Below are 22000 nucleotides of genomic sequence, written 5' to 3'. Positions count from 1 at the left end.
CACCACCGCGTCCCCCCCAGGTCCACCCTCACCTTCGTCGTCCGTGAACCCCGGCGGTAGGAGCCCCAGCTTGCCCAGGTGTGCGGGCGTGGCTGCCGAGAGGCTCATGATCTCCCCCACGGCCTCGTGGAAGCCCTCGTTGGCACCGTCCCGTAGAAGCCAGGGCAGCGGCGCGTACTCCATGTCGTACTGCAGGTGGCCCATCTCGTGGTGCGCCGTCAGGAAGTCGTCCATGTTCACCTTGCCGCACATCTTGATCCTGCGCGACGGAGGAGGAGGAGGAGGAGGAGGAGCGGGGTGGGTGGGTGGGTGGGTGGGTGACGATGTCGCGATGGGTTCAAGGCAAAGCGAGTCGCGCGAAAAAAAAAAATTTTGTCGGGGGTTTTTCTTTCTTTTTTGGTTCTTTCGGTAAAGTCACGTGGAATGAGAATTAAAGAATAAAAATTTTTATCATCGGAGTTGTCTCTTTTTGTTTGCATTTCGACTGCTTGTGGTTGACATGATGCCTTGAATAAAGGTGTCAGTTTTTTTTGTGCCAGTTAAAAGGGGGTAAAAACCTATTACTATAGCTTGTTCCTGGCAATGTAAATGCTCACCCCGAGCCCTCACCCCGAGCCCTCAATACTCTGATAGTGCGCTGGTTTTGATTTGTACGCCTTTTGGCGTCTTCTGGGCCAACACCAGTGGAGACTAAGGGCTCTAAAGAAAGCCGTCTCGGGTGTGGACCAATCAAATTCAAGGAACAGTGCCAATATTATTATCAGAGTTGTCTTTTTTGTTTGCATTTTGACTGCTTGTGTTGTGGTTATTGCAGACATGATGCCTTGAATAAAGGTGTCAGTTTTTTGTGCCAGTTAAAAGGGGGTAAAAACCTATTACTATATCTTGTTCCTGGTAAAAGGAGGTCTCATAATGTAAATGCTCACCCCGAGCCCTCAATACTCTGATAGTGCGCTGGTTTTGAGTTGTACGCCTTTTGGCGTCTTCTGGTCCAACACCGGTGGAGACTTAAGGGCTCTAAGAAAAGCTGTCTCGGGTGTGGACCAATCAAATTCAAGGACAGTGCCAATATTATTATCAGAGTTGTCTTCTTTTTTGTTTGCATTCTGACTGGCTTGTGTTGTGGTTATTGCAGACATGATGCCTTGAATAAAGATGTCAGTTTTTTGTGCCAGTTAAAAGGGGTAAAACCTATTACGAGAATAAAATAATGAAATAAAATAACACAATAAAATTCTCACGACGTTTCGGGCCACGACGCAAATGGCCTTCATTGAGACGGTCTCGTCCCTTCACCTGATGAAGGCCACTTGTGTCGTGGCCGAAACGTCGTGAGAATTTTTTATTGTGTTATTTCATTTCGTTATTTTATTCTCATTCTACGTGGTGGTGACTTTACCGAAAGAACCAAAGAAGATGAATCCTTGCAGTCACGAAAACTTTTTTTTACTTTTAACCAGGTAAGGCGCCACGAAGCCGCACGGCTATTTTTCAGGAGCGACTCTGGCCATTCGCAAACGGGAGCGCGACGAAGGCGGCTTATCGTGTGGAAATAAAAAAGCAGCAGCCAAATACTACCTCCCGCACACCAGGTGAGGGAGTTAACATCTCGCCAAATCACAGGCGTCGCCAGGGGGTCGGGGATGGAACCCACGACCTCCCGCACACCGGGCGAGGGAGTTAACATCTCGACACATACGGGCGTCATTATGGGTTGGGATTGAACCCACGACCTCCCGCGCACCGGGCGAGGTAGTTAACATCTCGCCAAATCACAGGCATCATTATGGGTCGGGGATGGAACCCACGACCTCCCGCACACCGGGCGAGGGAGTTAACATCTCGACACATACGGGCGTCATTATGGGTTGGGATTGAACCCACGACCTCCCGCGCACCGGGCGAGGGAGTTAACATCTCGACACATACGGGCGTCATTATGGGTTGGGATTGAACCCACGACCTCCCGCACACCGTGCGAGGGAGTTAACATCTCGACAAATACAGGCATAGTCATGGGTCGGGATGGAACCCACGACCTCCCGCGCACCGGGCGAGGGAGTTAACATCTCGCCAAATACGGGCGTCATTATGGGTCGGGATGGAACCCACGACCTCCCGCACACCGGGCGAGGTTGTCAACATCTCGACAAATCACAGGCGTCGCCAGGGGGTCGGGGATTGAACCCACGACCTCCCGCGCACCGGGCGAGGTGGTCAACGTCTCCCCAGCCACCGGGCCGGCCCCGAGGGTGGTGGCGGGCACCTGAAGTCCCGGCCGTTGCCCATGTCCCACGCGGTGGGGTGGCACACCACCTCCCGGCCGTCCTCTGGCCGCACCAGCATCGAGTGGTTCCAGAAGCTGGCGCCCATCGGCTGGAGGCCGATCGACTGGAAGAAGTGGTCCGCAGACTCGAACATCGTCTTCACCTGCCAGCCCTGGGCCGAGGATTAAAACAGGGAGGGGGAGGGGCGTCGTCACGGTGTCGTCATGGTGTAGTGACGTCGTCATGGTGTAGTGACGTCGTCACGCTGTAGTGACGTCGTCACGGTGTAGCGGCGTCGTCACGGCGTCGTCACGGCGTAGTGATGTCGTCACGGTGTCGTCATGGTGTAGCGACGTCGTCACGGTGTAGTGACGTCGTCACGGTGTAGTGACGTCGTCATGGTGTAGTGACGTCGTCATGGTGTAGTGACGTCGTCATGGTGTAGTGACGTCGTCACGGTGTAGTGACGTCGTCACGGCGTCGTCATGGTGCAGTGACGTCGTCACGGTGTAGTGACGTCGTCATGGTGTAGTGACGTCGTCACGGTGTAGTGACGTCGTCACGGTGTAGTGACGTCGTCACGGCGTTGTCATGGTGCAGTGACGTCGTCACGGTGTAGCGACGTCGTCACAGCGTCGTGACGTCGTCACGGTGTAGTGACGTCGTCATGGTGTAGTGACGTCGTCACGGTGTAGTGACGTCATCACGGCGTAGTGACGTCGTGACGGCGAGAGGAGTGTGTGGAGTCCACGTGCACTAGAGAGCGAGTGGCAGGTGGTACGCGACCCCTCACTTTGGCGACCATCTGAGGCGTGACGTCGACGCTCGGCTTGTCGGGGAACGGAGTGGCGAGGGAGTTGAGGTTGGTCCAAAAGCGTCCCCACATGTCACCTACACGCACCATCACACACACCATCACACACACCATCACACACCATCACACCATCACACACCATCACACACCATCACACATCCATCATACACCATCACACACCATCACACACACCATCACACACCATCACTACCATCACACACACCATCACACACCATCACCACCATCACACACCATCACACACACCATCACACACCATCACACACCATCACACACACCATCACACACACCATCACACACACCATCACACGCACCATCACACACCATCACACACACCATCACACACCATCACCACCATCACACACCATCACACACCATCACACACACCATCACACACACCATCACACACCATCACACACACCATCACACACACCATCACACGCACCATCACACGCACCATCACACACCATCACACACACCATCACACACCATCACCACCATCACACACCATCACACACCATCACACACCATCACACACCATCACTACCATCACACACCATCACACACCATCACACACACCATCACACACCATCACACACCATCACACACCATCACACGCCATCACACGCACCATCACAAACCATCACACACACCATCACACACACCATCACACCCATCACACACACCATCACACACCATCACACACACCATCACACACCATCACACACACCATCACACACACCATCACACACCATCACACACACCATCACACACCATCACACACACCATCACACACACCATCACACACCATCACACATCATAACACACACCATCACACACACCATCACACACCATCACACACCATCACACACACCATCACACACACCATCACACACACCATCACACACCATCACACACCATCACACACCATCATACACCATCACACACCATCACACATACCATCACACACACCATCACACACCATTACACACCATCACACACCATCACACACACCATCACACACACCATCACACGCACCATCACACACACCATCACACGCACCATCACACACCATCACACACACCATCACACACCATCACACACACCATCACACACCATCACACACCACACCATCACACACCATCACACACACCATCACACACCATCACACGCACCATCACACGCACCATCACACGCACCATCACACACCATCACACACACCATCACACACACCATCACACGCACCATCACACACCATCACACACCATCACACACCACACCATCACACACCATCACACACACCATCACACACCATCACACACACCATCACACGCACCATCACACGCCGCATCACACGCACCATCACACGCACCATCACACACCATCACACACACCATCACACACACCATCACACGCACCATCACACACCATCACACACCATCACACACCATCACACGCACCATCACACACCATCACACACCATCACACACCACACCATCACACACCATCACACACCATCACACACCATCACACGCACCATCACACCATCACACACACGATCACACACCATCACACACCATCACACACCATCACACACATCACACACCATCACACACCATCACACACCACACCATCACACACCATCACACACACCATCACACACACCATCACACACCATCACACACACCATCACACACACCATCACACGCACCATCACACGCACCATCACACACCATCACACACACCATCACACACCATCACCACCATCACACACCATCACACACCATCACACACCATCACACACCATCACTACCATCACACACCATCACACACCATCACACACACCATCACACACCATCACACACCATCACACACCATCACACGCCATCACACGCACCATCACAAACCATCACACACACCATCACACACACCATCACACACCATCACACACACCATCACACACCATCACACACACCATCACACACCATCACACACACCATCACACACACCATCACACACCATCACACACACCATCACACACACCATCACACACCATCACACATCATAACACACACCATCACACACACCATCACACACCATCACACACCATCACACACACCATCACACACACCATCACACACACCATCACACACCATCACACACCATCACACACCATCACACACCATCATACACCATCACACACCATCACACATACCATCACACACACCATCACACACCATTACACACCATCACACACCATCACACACACCATCACACACACCATCACACGCACCATCACACACACCATCACACGCACCATCACACACCATCACACACACCATCACACACCATCACACACACCATCACACACCATCACACACCATCACACACCACACCATCACACACCATCACACACACCATCACACACCATCACACACACCATCACACGCACCATCACACGCCGCATCACACGCACCATCACACGCACCATCACACACCATCACACACACCATCACACACACCATCACACGCACCATCACACACCATCACACACCATCACACACCATCACACGCACCATCACACACCATCACACACCATCACACACCACACCATCACACACCATCACACACCATCACACGCACCATCACACCATCACACACACGATCACACACCATCACACACCATCACACACCATCACACACATCACACACCATCACACACCATCACACACCACACCATCACACACCATCATACACCATCACACACCATCACACACCATCACACACCATCGCACCATCACACACACCATCGCACGCACCATCACACCCCATCACACACACCATCACACACCATCACACACACCATCACACACACACCATCACACACACACCATCACACACCATCACACACCATCACACGCACCATCACACGCCATCACACACCATCACACGCCATCACGTACTAAAACTAAAACTACATTTTGCTTTGCCACTCATTGCACAGAGACCCACAGACTCATCACACAGAGACCCACAGTCTCATCACACAGAGACCCACAGACTCATCACACAGAGACCCATAGACTCATCACACAGAGACCCATAGACTCATCACACAGAGACCCACAGACTCACCACACAGAGAACCATAGACTCATCACACAGAGACCCACAGAGACCCACAGACTCACCACACAGAGACCCATATACTCATTACACAGAGACCCATAGAATCATCACACGAAGACCCATAGACTCACACACAGAGACCCATAGACTCGTCACACAGAGACCCACAGACTCACCACACAGAGACCCATAGACTCATCACACAGAGACCCACAGAGACCCACAGACTCACCACACAGAGACCCACAGACTCACCACACAGAGACCCACAGAGACCCACAGACTCACCACACAGAGACCCACAGAGACCCACAGACTCACCACACAGAGACCCACAGAGACCCACAGACTCATCACACAGAGACCCACAGAGACCCACAGACTCACCACACAGAGACCCACAGAGACCCACCGACTCACCACACAGAGACCCACAGAGACCCACAGACTCATCACACAGAGACCCACAGAGACCCACAGACTCACCACACAGAGACCCACAGAGACCCACAGACTCACCACACAGAGACCCACAGAGACCCACCGACTCACCACACAGAGAGCCACAGACTCACCACACAGAGACCCACAGAGACCCACAGACTCATCACACAGAGATCCAGAGAATCATCACACAGAGACCCACAGACTCACCACACAGAGACCCATAGACTCATTACACAGAGACCCATAGAATCATCACACGAAGACCCATAGACTCACACACAGAGACCCATAGACTCGTCACACAGAGACCCACAGACTCACCACACAGAGACCCATAGACGCATCACACAGAGACCCACAGAGACCCACAGACTCACCACACAGAGACCCACAGAGACCCACAGACTCACCACACAGAGACCCACAGAGACCCACCGACTCACCACACAGAGACCCATAGACTCATCACACAGAGACCCACAGAGACCCACAGACTCGTCACACAGAGACCCAGAGACTCACCACACAGAGACCCACAGAGACCCACAGACTCACCACACAGAGACCCACAGAGACCCACAGACTCACCACACAGAGACCCACAGAGACGCACAGACTCATCACACAGAGATCCAGAGAATCATCACACAGAGACCCACAGACTCACCACACAGAGACCCATAGACTCATCACACAGAGACCCACAGAGACCCACAGACTCACCACACAGAGACCCATATACTCATTACACAGAGACCCATAGAATCATCACACGAAGACCCATAGACTCGTCACACAGAGACCCACAGACTCACCACACAGAGACCCATAGACTCATCACACAGAGACCCACAGACTCACCACACAGAGACCCATAGACTCATCACACAGAGACCCACAGAGACCCACAGACTCACCACACAGAGACCCATATACTCATTACACAGAGACCCATAGAATCATCACACGAAGACCCATAGACTCGTCACACAGAGACCCACAGACTCACCACACAGAGACCCATAGACTCGTCACACAGAGACCCACAGACTCACCACACAGAGACCCACAGAGACCCACAGACTCACCACACAGAGACCCACAGAGACCCACAGACTCACCACACAGAGACCCATATACTCATTACACAGAGACCCATAGAATCATCACACGAAGACCCATAGACTCACACACAGAGACCCATAGACTCGTCACACAGAGACCCACAGACTCACCACACAGAGACCCATAGACTCATCACACAGAGACCCACAGAGACCCACAGACTCACCACACAGAGACCCACAGAGACCCACAGACTCACCACACAGAGACCCACAGAGACCCACCGACTCACCACACAGAGACCCACAGAGAGCCACAGACTCGTCACACAGAGACCCACAGAGACCCATAGACTCACACACAGAGACCCATAGACTCGTCACACAGAGACCCACAGACTCACCACACAGAGACCCATAGACTCATCACACAGAGACCCAGAGACTCATCACACAGAGACCCACAGACTCACCACACAGAGACCCATAGACTCATCACACAGAGACCCACAGACTCACCACACAGAGACCCATATACTCATTACACAGAGACCCATAGAATCATCACACGAAGACCCATAGACTCACATACAGAGACCCATAGACTCGTCACACAGAGACCCACAGACTCATCACACAGAGACCCATAGACTCACCACACAGAGACCCAGAGACTCATCACACAGAGACCTACAGACTCACCACACATAGACCCATAGACTCATCACACAGAGACCCACAGAGACCCACAGACTCACCACACAGAGACCCACAGAGACCCACAGACTCACCACACAGAGACCCACAGAGACCCACAGACTCACCACACAGAGACCCACAGACTCACCACACAGAGACCCACAGAGAGCCACAGACTCACCACACAGAGACCCACAGAGACCCACAGACTCATCACACAGAGACCCAGAGACTCATCACACAGAGACCCACAGACTCACACACAGAGATCCATAGACTCACACACAGAGACCCATAGACTCGTCACACAGAGACCCACCGACTCACCACACAGAGACCCACAGACTCACCACACAGAGACCCACAGAGACCCACAGACTCATCACACAGAGACCCACAGACTCGTCACACAGAGACCCAGAGACTCACCACACAGAGACCCACAGAGACCCACAGACTCACCACACAGAGACCCACAGAGACCCACAGACTCACCACACAGAGACCCACAGACTCATCACAGAGACCCACAGAGACCCACAGACTCACCACACAGAGACCAACAGACTCACCACACAGAGACCCACAGAGACCCACAGACTCATCACACAGAGACCCACAGACTCATCACACAGAGACCCATAGACTCATCACACAGAGACCCACAGAGAGCCACAGACTCGCCACACAGAGACCCACAGAGACCCATAGACTCACACACAGAGATCCATAGACTCACACACAGAGACCCATAGACTCGTCACACAGAGACCCACAGACTCACCACACAGAGACCCATAGACTCACCACACAGAGACCCACAGAGACCCACCGACTCACCACACAGAGACCCACAGAGAGCCACAGACTCGTCACACAGAGACCCACAGAGACCCACAGACTCGCCACATAGAGACCCACAGAGACCCATAGACTCACACACAGAGATCCATAGACTCACACACAGAGACCCATAGACTCGTCACACAGAGACCCACAGACTCACCACACAGAGACCCATAGACTCATCACACAGAGACCCACAGACTCACCACACAGAGACCCATATACTCATTACACAGAGACCCATAGAATCATCACACGAAGACCCATAGACTCACATACAGAGACCCATAGACTCGTCACACAGAGACCCACAGACTCATCACACAGAGACCCATAGACTCATCACACAGAGACCCACAGAGAGCCACAGACTCACCACACAGAGACCCACAGAGACCCACAGACTCATCACACAGAGACCCACAGAGACCCACAGACTCACCACACAGAGACCCACAGAGACCCACAGACTCGTCACACAGAGACCCACAGACTCGTCACACAGAGACCCAGAGACTCACCACACAGAGACCCACAGAGAGCCACAGACTCACCACACAGAGACCCACAGAGACCCACAGACTCATCACACAGAGACCCACAGAGACCCACAGAATCACCACACAGAGACCCACAGAGACCCACCGACTCACCACACAGAGACCCACAGAGACCCACAGACTCACCACACAGAGACCCACAGAGAGCCACAGACTCGCCACACAGAGACCCACAGAGACCCATAGACTCACACACAGAGACCCATAGACTCGTCACACAGAGACCCACAGACTCACCACACAGAGACCCATAGACTCATCACACAGAGACCCACAGAGACCCACAGACTCACCACACAGAGACCCACAGACTCACCACACATAGACCCATAGACTCATCACACAGAGACCCACAGAGACCCACAGACTCACCACACAGAGACCCACAGACTCACCACACAGAGACCCACAGACACCCACAGACTCACCACATAGAGACCCAGACTCATCACCGCCGCTCTTACCCAGGAGGTGTGCAGGCAGCCCTCCCGTGAGGCTGACCTTGCTCCCGTACTGATTCCTCAGCTTGCGTCTCACGTAAGCGTGCAGCTCCTTGTACAGAGGCTCCACCTGCACACACACAAGACAAAGGTCCCCCGTGTAGCCTCAACAGACTGTAGGGGCAAGTGCTGTTAGCGAGTAGCAGCAGCACCTATACACAGACAAAGGTCCCCCGTGTAGCCTCAACAGACTGTAGGGGCAAGTGCTGTTAGCGAGTAGCAGCAGCACCTATACACAGACAAAGGTCCCCCGTGTAGTCTCAACGGACTGTAGGGGCAAGTGCTGTTAGCGAGTAGCAGCAGCACCTATACACAGACAAAGGTCTCCCGTGTAGCCTCAACAGACTGTAGGGGCAAGTGCTGTTAGCGAATAGCAGCAGCACCTATACACGGACAAAGGTCTCCCGTGTAGCCTCAACAGACTGTAGGGGCAAGTGCTGTTAGCGAGTAGCAACAGCACCTATACACAGACAAAGGTCCCCCGTGTAGCCTCGACAGACTGTAGGGGCAAGTGCTGTTAGCGAGTAGCAGCAGCACCTATACACAGACAAAGGTCCCCAGTGTAGCCTCAACATAATGTAGGGGCAAGTGCTGTTAGCGAATAGCAGCAGCACCTATACACAGACAAAGGTCCCCCGTGTAGCCTCTGACAGACCGTAGGGGCAAGTGCTGTTAGCGAATAGCAGCAGCACCTATACACAGACAAAGGTCCCCCGTGTAGCCTCAACAGACTATAGGGGCAAGTGCTGTTAGCGAGTAGCAGCAGCACCTATACACAGACAAAGGTCCCCAGTGTAGCCTCAACAGACTGTAGGGGCAAGTGCTGTTAGCGAGTAGCAGCAGCACCTATACACAGACAAAGGTCCCCCGTGTAGCCTCAACAGACTGTAGGGGCAAGTGCTGTTAGCGAGTAGCAGCAGCACCTATACACAGACAAAGATCCCCCGTGTAGCCTCAACAGACTGTAGGGGCAAGTGCTGTTAGCGAGTAGCAGCAGCACCTATACACAGACAAAGGTCCCCTGTGTAGCCTCAACAGACTGTAGGGGCAAGTGCTGTTAGCGAGTAGCAGCACCTATACACAGACAAAGGTGCCCCGTGTAGCCTCTAACAGACTGTAGGGGCAAGTGCCATTAGCGAGTAGCAGCAGCACCTATACACAGACAAAGGTCCCCCGTGTAGCCTCAACAGACTGTAAGGGCAAGTGCTGTTAGCGAGTAGCAGCAGCACCTATACACAGACAAAGGTCCCCCGTGTAGACTCAACAGACTGTAGGGGCAAGTGCTGTTAGCGAGCAGCAGCAGCACCTATACACAGACAAAGGTCCCCCGTGTAGCCTCAACAGACTGTAGGGGCAAGTGCTGTTAGCGAATAGCAGCAGCACCTATACACAGACAAAGTTCCCCCGTGTAGCCTCAATAGACTGTAGGGGCAAGTGCTGTTAGCGAATAGCAGCAGCACCTATGTACAGACAAAGGTCCCCCGTGTAGCCTCAACAGACTGTAGGGGCAAGTGCTGTTAGCGAGTAGCAGCAGCACCTATACACAGACAAAGGTCCCCCGTGTAGCCTCAACAGACTGTAGGGGCAAGTGCTGTTAGCGAATAGCAGCAGCACCTATACACAGACAAAGGTCCCCCGTGTAGCCTCTAACAGACCGTAGGGGCAAGTGCTGTTAGCGAATAGCAGCAGCACCTATACACAGACAAAGGTCCCCCGTGTAGCCTCAACAGACTGTAGGGGCAAGTGCTGTTAGCGAATAGCAGCAGCACCTATACACAGTCAAAGGTCCCCCGTGTAGCCTCAACAGACTGTAGGGGCAAGTTCTGTTAGCGAATAGCAGCAGCACCTATACACAGACAAAGTTCCCCTGTGTAGCCTCAACAGACTGTAGGGGCAAGTGCTGTTAGCGAATAGCAGCAGCACCTATACACAGTCAAAGGTCCCCCGTGTAGCCTCAACAGACTGTAGGGGCAAGTGCTGTTAGCGAGTAGCAGCACCTATACACAGACAAAGGTCCCCCGTGTAGCCTCAACAGACTGTAGGGGCAAGTGCTGTTAGCGAATAGCAGCAGCACCTATACGCAGACAAAGGTCCCCCGTGTAGCCTCAACAGACTGTAGGGGCAAGTGCTGTTAGCGAGTAGCAGCACCTATACACAGACAAAGGTCCCCCGTGTAGCCTCAACAGACTGTAGGGGCAAGTGCTGTTAGCGAATAGCAGCAGCACCTATACACAGACAAAGCTCCCCCGTGTAGCCTCAACAGACTGTAGGGGCAAGTGCTGTTAGCGAGCAGCACCTATGAAGGGTACTGGGCGCTGTGGCACACGAGGGGGTGGGTGGCCAGCAACCACGCCCGGCCGCCTTTGTCTCCCCAGTGGCTGATGTTTAACTGCACACCGCAGCAGGTACTAATTTGAGGGTGAGTCGACCTAGGGGAGGCCCAGGACCGGTTCAGAGACTCGTCACCGGTGGTGTTGGCCGTGAGCGGGAATCGAACTCGGGTCGCCAGGTTCGTAGCGCGGCGTAGCGCTAACCGCGCTACAACCACTGATCCCCACACACACACACAGACACACACAGACACACACACAGACACACAGACACACACAGACACACACACACACACGGACACAAACACTCTGACAAACACACACTCGGACACTAACACACACGGACACACACACACACATACGGACACACACACTGACAAACACACACTCTGACACACACACAGACACACACGGACACAAACACTCTGACAAACACACACTCGGACACTAACACACACGGACACACACACACACACACTCTGACACACACACACTCGGACACAAACACACACGGACACACACACTCGGACACACGCACACAACAACAACAACCGACATTCGCCACTAAGTGGCGGTGACGTCACCACGACGCTTGTGCCAGGCCATGTGCACCTTGAGGTCACGTGAAGTGTCAAACGCCCACTGGCAGGAGGTCACGGGGCAGACCCAGCAGGTGCCACGGGTCGACTGACTGAGATGACTGGCTGATGCACCACCTGTGCCCCCTACTGTGGCAACCTGCTGTGCTTTAGCCACCCGGCGCTCCGCTCGTTGTTGTGAGTAGCGTCCTTCACGAGCCTCCTCCACAGAGGCCGATCTTGACACCGCTGGTACCAGTCATCGGCAAGTCCACTCAGCTCCACGTCCTCCTGTACTACATCACTCCATCTCTTCTCTAGCCCGTGCCGCGCCCGTTTAGCCCCCTCGATCCGGCCGAACAAAAGCTGTTTCGGCATGCGGTGGCTGGGCATGCGGGCTAAATGACCCAGCCAACGCAGCCTTGCCCGCCGGAGGAGCTCACCGATGGGACCTTGCCCAGATCTTTCAAGGATTTGTGAGCTCCTCACACAATCCAGTCTGGTTAATTCCAGGATGGATCGTAGGCAGGCCAGCCTAAATGTTTCTAACCGGCGAAGATGTTCCATTAGGGGGGTCCACGTTTCGCGAGCGTAGAGAAGGGAGGGAATGACCGTGGCCGAGAAGACCTGAAGCTTAGTCCAGAGCGACAGACCAGGTAGCTTCCACACAGCGTTACGCAACCGATGAAAAGATATTGCCGCTCAACTGAATCGGAGTGAGACCTCTGCTGTTAAACTGGAGCCGGTCATAAGCACACTGCCCAGGTATGGGAAACTCTCCACTCTCTCCACAACTGCCCCATCACCGATTGGGAGTTGTGGGGGTGGAGTGTCCAATGGTACAAAATACCCAGGCAGGTGCTCACACACACTCGGACACAAATACATAGGGCACTGACATACACTCGGACACACACACACTCGGACACAAACACACACGGACACACACACACTCGGACACAAACACTCTCGGACACAAACACACACTCGGACACACACACTCGGACACACACGGACACACACACTCGGACACACACACAAACACACACGCACGTACACGTACACGCACGTGCACGTGGACAAAGATCCCCACCCACCCGTGCTGCCTCGGGCTTGTTGATGGGGGCAAGTGCTGTGGTAGTGATGGCGACGATGGCGGTGGTGAAGATGGCGGTGGCGGCGACGGTGGCGGTGACGACGATGATGAAGATGGCGGCGATGACGATGGCGGTGACGATGAGGGCGGTGACGATGATGATGATGAAGATGGCGGCGACGACGGTGGCGGTGTCGATGGTGATGATGATGGCGGTGACGATGAGGGCGGTGGCGAAGACGGTGACAATGGTGGCGGTGATGATGACGGTGACGACGTTGGCGACGATGGCGGTGACGATGATGACGATGATGACGACTGCGGCGACGATGGCGGTGACGATGATGACGACGATGGCGGTGACGACGATGACGACGATGGCGGTGACGATGATGGCGACGATGACGACGATGGCGGTGACGATGATGACGACGATGACGACGATGGCGGTGACGATGATGACGACGATGACGACGATGGCGGTGACGACGTTGACGACGATGACGACGACTGCGGCTGCCGCGTCTGTGTGCGCACTCACGGTGTTGTAGAGGGTCTGCACCTCCTCCATGAGCTGTCGGCGTGAGTAAGCGTAGCCAGGGCCCCCAGCGAACTCCTCCTTCACCTCGTAGTTGCCCCTCCAATAGTCCCCGTAGTCCATGTAGCCTGCCGCACGCACACACACACACAGACACACACACAGACACAGACACACACACACAGACACACACACACATACAGAGACACACACACACAGACACACACACACAGACATACACACAGACACACACACACAGACACACACACACACACAGACACACACACACATACAGAGACACACACACACAGACACACACACACAGACATACACACAGACACACACACACAGACACACACACACAGACACACACAGACACACAGACACACACAGACATACACATACACACAGACACACATACACACAGACACACACACACACAGACACACACAGACACATACACACACAGACACACACAGACACACACACACACAGACACACACACAGACACACACACACATACACACACATACACACACAGACACACACACAGACACACACACATACACACACATACACACACACAGACACACACATACACACACAGACATACACACACACAGACATACGCACACACACGCAGACATGCACACACGCACACACACACAGACACACACACAGACACACACACACAGACACACAGACACACACACAGACACGCACACACGCACACACAGACATACACACACACGCACAGACACACAGACATACACACACACAGACATGCACACACGCACACACACATACACACATACACACAGAGACACACACACGCACACACAGACACACACACACACACACGCATACACACACATACACACACACAGACACACACACAGACACACACACACACAGACACACACACACACGCACATACACACACACAGACACACACAGACACACACAGACACACACACACAGACACACACACACAGACACGCACATACACACACACACACACGCACATACACACACACACAGACACGCACACACACGCACACACATACACACAGACACGCACACACACGCACATACACACATACACACACACACGCAACAAAGATCCCCCATGTAGCCTTAACCTCCAATAAGTACCTGGTGTGCTGCATGGTAGTGAACATCGCCACTGGGGGAGAGACAAAGGCGGCCGGGCGTGGTGCTGGCCACCCACCCCCCTCGTGTGTCACAGCGCCGGTAGCCTTCATAGGCGCTGCTCGCTAACAGCACTTGCCCCAAGTCTGTTAGAGGCTACACGGGGGATCTTTGTCTGTGTATAGGTGCAGCTGCTACTCGCTAACAGCACTTGCCCCTACAGCCTGTTAGACGCTGCACGGGGGATCTTTGTCTGTGTATAGGTGCTGCTGCTACTCGCTAACAGCACTTGCCCCTACAGCCTGTTAGAGGCTACACGGGGGATCTTTGTCTGTGTATAGGTGCTGCTGCTACTCGCTAACAGCACTTGCCCCTACAGCCTGTTAGAGGCTACACGGGGGATCTTTGTCTGTGTATAGGTGCTGCTGCTACTCGCTAACAGCACTTGCCCCTACAGCCTGTTGGAGGCTACACGGGGGATCTTTGTCTTTGATGAGGGCAGAGCGACAAGGTGTGACGAGGTGCGGGTGTTTAAAAACTTTGTTATTTTACACTTAGCTGCCGCGTCGTAGACTCTCTTTCAGAAGCGACCACGTGGCCATCACGAATGATAGCTGCTCAAACACGTGGTGGCTGATCATCCATCATCATCCATCATCATCATCCATCATCCATCATCATCATCCATTACCAATCATCATCATCATCACCCATCATCATCAATCATCCATCATCATCAATCATCCATCATCATCATCATCAATCATCCATCATCATCAATCATCCATCATCATCATCCATCATCATCCATCATCATCCATCATCATCCATCATCATCATCCATCATCCATCATCATTATCAATCATCATTATCAATCATCATCATCCATCATCATCATCCATCATCATCATCCATCATCATCATCCATCATCATCATCATCCATCATCCATCATCATCATCCATCATCATCATCATCCATCATCATCCATCATCACCCATCATCATCATCCATCATCATCCATCATCATCCATCATCATCCATCATCATCCATCATCATCCATCATCATCGCGTGGAAATTTAAAGCAGTTGCCAAATATTATTTCGGTAAAGTCACGTAGAAGGGAAGTAAAATATTTCGCTTCTACGTAACTTTACCGAAAGAACCAAGAATATGAATCCCTACAGTCACGAAAGCTTTAAATAGAAATTCAGCAGCCAGATAGTCTAAACGCGGTGGCGACGTCGATTCTGATCGCGGAGGGGGCAAACCGGAGGACCCGGAGACAAATCTACGTGACCACCACGAGGAGAGAGAGGGAGAGACGCAGACTTCAAATATACAGCAGCAGCAGGTATCGTCAGGGTCGGGATCGAACCCACGACCTCCTGCGTACCAGGCGAGGTAGTTAACATCTCACCAAATCACAGGCATCGTCGGGATCGAACCCACGACCTCCTGCGTACCGGGCGAGGTAGTCAACATCTCGCCAAATACAGCAGGCACCCGACCCACGACCTCCTGCGTACCTGGCGAGGTAGTCAACATCTCACCAAATCATAAGCATCGTCAGGGGTACGGGATCGAACTCACGACCTCCTGCGTACCTGGCGAGGTACTCAACATCTCACCAAACACAGCAGGCATCGTCAGGGGTACGGGATCGAACCCACGAACCTCCTGCGTACCGGGCGAGGTAGTCAACATCTCGCCAACTACAGCAGGCACCCGACCAGCGACCTCCTGCGTACCTGGCGAGGTAGTCAACATCTCACCAAATACAGCAGGCATCGTCGGGATCGAACCCACGAACCTCCTGCGTACCGGGCGAGGTGGTCAACACCTCACCAAACACAAGCAGGCACCCGAACCCACGAACCTCCTGCGTACCGGGCGAGGTGGTCAACACCTCGCCAAATCACAAGCAGGCATGGTCACGGGGTCGGGATCGAACCCACGACCCTCCCCAACACCCACCCCCCACGGTGTGTGTGCGAAGCGCGTGCCGTGCTACCGTTGAGGGTGGCCACTTCGTTCTTGAGCTCCACGTATTGCTCGTAGAGGGGCCGCATGAGAAGCCCGACCTGGCGGTGCCAGCCCTCCCAGGCCCAGAGACGCTCGTCGTAGTCAAGGCTGCTCGCCATCAGCGCCTCCAGCTCTGGCGGGGGAGAGGGGGAAGATGCGCCGATGTCGCCGAGGGCCGCGTGGGACGCTAGAGAGCCGTGGAGCCACGCAGAGCCGCCACGGAGATCCCCCCTCCACCTCCAGCCCCCCCCCCCCGTACTCATAGAGACCCACAGAGGCCTCCCCCCGTACTCATAGAGACCCACAGAGACCTCCACCCCCGTACTCATAGAGACCCACAGAGGCCTCCCCCTGTACTCAGAGACCCACAGAGACCTCCCCCCATACTCATAGAGACCCACAGAGACCTCCCCCCGTACTCATAGAGACCCACAGAGACCTCCCCCTGTACTCATAGAGACCCACAGAGATCTCCCCCACCCCTCCCCGTACTCAGAGACCCACAGAGACCTCCCCCCGTACTCATAGAGACCCAGAGAGGCCTCCTCCTGTACTCAGAGACCCACAGAGACCTCCCCCACCCCTCCCCGTACTCATAGAGACCCACAGAGACCTCCCCCCGTACTCATAGAGACCCACAGAGACCCCCCCCCGTACTCATAGAGACCCACAGAGACCTCCCCCGTACTCATAGAGACCCACAGAGACCCCTCCCCCCGTACTCATAGAGACCCACAGAGACCTCCCCCCGTACTCATAGAGACCCAAAGAGACCTCCCCCCGTACTCATAGAGACCCATAGAGACCCCCTCCCGAACTCATAGAGACCCATAGAGACCCCCTCCCGAACTCATAGAGACCCACAGAGACCTCCCCCCGTACTCATAGAGACCCACAGAGACCCCCCCCGTACTCATAGAGACCCACAGAGACCTCCCCCCGTACTCATAGAGACCCACAGAGACCTCCCCCCGTACTCATAGAGACCCACAGAGACCTCCCCCCGTACTCATAGAGACCCACAGAGACCTCCCACCGTACTCATAGAGACGCAGAGAGACCTCCCCCCGTACTCATAGAGACCCATAGAGACCCCCTCCCGAACTCATAGAGACCCACAGAGACCTCCCCCCGTACTCATAGAGACCCATAGAGACCTCCCACCGTACTCAGAGACCCACAGAGACCCCCCCCCGTACTCATAGAGACCCACAGAGACCTCCCCCCATACTCATAGAGACCCACAGAGACCTCCCCCCCGTACTCATAGAGACCCACAGAGACCTCCCCCCATACTCATAGAGACCCACAGAGACCTCCCCCCGTACTCATAGAGACCCATAGAGACCCCCTCCCGAACTCATAGAGACCCACAGAGACCCCTTCCCGTACTCATAGAGACCCAGAGACCTCCCACCGTACTCAGAGACCCACAGAGACCCCCCCCCCCGTACTCATAGAGACCCACAGAGACCTCCCCCCATACTCATAGAGACCCACAGAGACCTCCCCCCCGTACTCATAGAGACCCACAGAGACCTCCCCCCATACTCATAGAGACCCACAGAGACCTCTCCCTTCCCGTACTCATAGAGACCCACAGATACCTCGCCCCTCCCTCCCCGTACTCATAGCGACCCACAGAGACCTACCCCCGTACTCAGAGACCCACAGAGACCTCCCCCTGTACTCATAGAGACCCACAGAGACCTCCCCCCGTACTCATAGAGACCCACAGAGACCTCCCCCCGTACTCATAGAGACCCACAGAGACCTCCCCCCGTACTCATAGAGACCCACAGAGACCTCCCCCCGTACTCATAGAGACCAACAGAGACCCCTCCCCCCGTACTCATAGAGACCCACAGAGACCTCCCCTGTACTCATAGGGACCCACAGAGAGCTCTCCCTTCCCGTACTCATAGAGACCCACAGAGACCTCGCCCCTCCCTCCCCGTACTCATAGCGACCCACAGAGACCTACCCCCGTACTCAGAGACCCACAGAGACCTCCCCCCGTACTCATAGAGACCCACAGAGACCTCCCCCCGTACTCATAGAGACCCACAGAGACCTCCCCCCGTACTCATAGAGACCCACAGAGACCTCCCCCCGTACTCATAGAGACCAACAGAGACCCCTTCCCCCGTACTCATAGAGACCCACAGAGACCTCCCCTGTACTCATAGGGACCCACAGAGACCTCTCCCTTCCCGTACTCATAGAGACCCACAGAGACCTCGCCCCTCCCTCCCCGTACTCATAGCGACCCACAGAGACCTACCCCCGTACTCAGAGACCCACAGAGACCTCCCCCCGTACTCATAGAGACCCACAGAGACCTCCCCCCGTACTCATAGAGACCCACAGAGGCCTCCCCCCGTACTCATAGAGACCCACAGAGACCTCCCCCCGTACTCATAGAGACCCACAGAGACCCCCTCCCGTACTCATAGAGACCCACAGAGACCCCCTCCCGTACTCATAGAGACCCACAGAGACCTCCCCCTGTACTCATAGAGACCCACAGAGACCTCCCCCCGTACTCATAGAGACCCACAGAGACCTCCCCCCGTACTCATAGAGACCCACAGAGACCTACCCCCGTACTCATAGAGACCCACAGAGACCCCCTCCCGAACTCATAGAGACCCACAGAGACCTCCCCCCGTACTCATAGAGACCCACAGAGACCTCCCCCCGTACTCATAGAGACCCACAGAGACCCCCTCCCGTACTCATAGAGACCCACAGAGACCTCCCCCCATACTCATAGATACCCACAGAGACCCCCCCCCCCGTACTCATAGAGACCCACAGAGACCTCCCCCCGTACTCATAGAGACCAACAGAGACCCCTTCCCCCGTACTCATAGAGACCCACAGAGACCTCCCCTGTACTCATAGGGACCCACAGAGACCTCTCCCTTCCCGTACTCATAGAGACCCACAGAGACCTCGCCCCTCCCTCCCCGTACTCATAGCGACCCACAGAGACCTACCCCCGTACTCAGAGACCCACAGAGACCTCCCCCCGTACTCATAGAGACCCACAGAGACCTCCCCCCGTACTCATAGAGACCCACAGAGGCCTCCCCCCGTACTCATAGAGACCCACAGAGACCTCCCCCCGTACTCATAGAGACCCACAGAGACCCCCTCCCGTACTCATAGAGACCCACAGAGACCCCCTCCCGTACTCATAGAGACCCACAGAGACCTCCCCCTGTACTCATAGAGACCCACAGAGACCTCCCCCCGTACTCATAGAGACCCACAGAGACCTCCCCCCGTACTCATAGAGACCCACAGAGACCTACCCCCGTACTCATAGAGACCCACAGAGACCCCCTCCCGAACTCATAGAGACCCACAGAGACCTCCCCCCGTACTCATAGAGACCCACAGAGACCTCCCCCCGTACTCATAGAGACCCACAGAGACCCCCTCCCGTACTCATAGAGACCCACAGAGACCTCCCCCCATACTCATAGATACCCACAGAGACCCCCCCCCCCGTACTCATAGAGACCCACAGAGACCTCCCCCCGTACTCATAGAGACCCACAGAGACCCCCTCCCGTACTCATAGAGACCCACAGAGACCTCCCGCCCCCCCTCCGTACCAGTGACGTGCGGTGAGGTCAATGGCTGGGGAGGCAGTGGCTAGTGTCAAAGCCAGATTCACACACTGAGGGGGGCGTGGCCTCGCTGAGGGGGGCGTGGCCTCGCTGAGGGGGCGTGGCCTCGCAGAGGGGGGCGTGTTAGACACGTCCCCCTTCGGTGAGGCAGATGTGACAGCTGCCTCCCCTGGTGCTTTTTCATTGCAGTTTCATGAGACCAGCGTGCCTAAATATCTTTATACACGTAGTACGTGAAATAAGTTAACCTGGAGTATGGAAGACGAGGACATGAAATGAAGGGGTCTACAAACA

General features: G+C 54.6%; 1 protein-coding gene across 1 annotated transcript in view; it reads right to left on the bottom strand.

Moving 5' to 3' along the window:
• The window catches only part of LOC116957162 (angiotensin converting enzyme 2), a 48882-nt gene that overhangs the window by 15047 nt on the left and 11835 nt on the right, over positions 1 to 22000 (bottom strand). Inside the window, exons 4-9 of the mRNA XM_076055208.1 lie at positions 18055 to 18198; positions 14890 to 15014; positions 10309 to 10414; positions 3061 to 3158; positions 2267 to 2439; positions 33 to 259 (exon numbers count right to left, since the gene is read on the bottom strand). Of these exons, the coding sequence (XP_075911323.1) occupies positions 33 to 259; positions 2267 to 2439; positions 3061 to 3158; positions 10309 to 10414; positions 14890 to 15014; positions 18055 to 18198 (873 nt within the window). The remainder of the gene's footprint in view (positions 1 to 32; positions 260 to 2266; positions 2440 to 3060; positions 3159 to 10308; positions 10415 to 14889; positions 15015 to 18054; positions 18199 to 22000) is intronic.

The sequence above is a fragment of the Petromyzon marinus genome, chromosome 70 (assembly GCF_048934315.1).
Source record: "Petromyzon marinus isolate PM22_M1 ecotype Great Lakes invasive population chromosome 70, UKy_Petmar_22M1.pri1.0, whole genome shotgun sequence".
NCBI classification, from domain to species: Eukaryota; Metazoa; Chordata; class Hyperoartia; order Petromyzontiformes; family Petromyzontidae; genus Petromyzon; species Petromyzon marinus.
The sequence above is the reverse complement of the archived record's forward strand: the minus strand, read 5'-3'. Positions and strand labels throughout refer to the sequence as shown.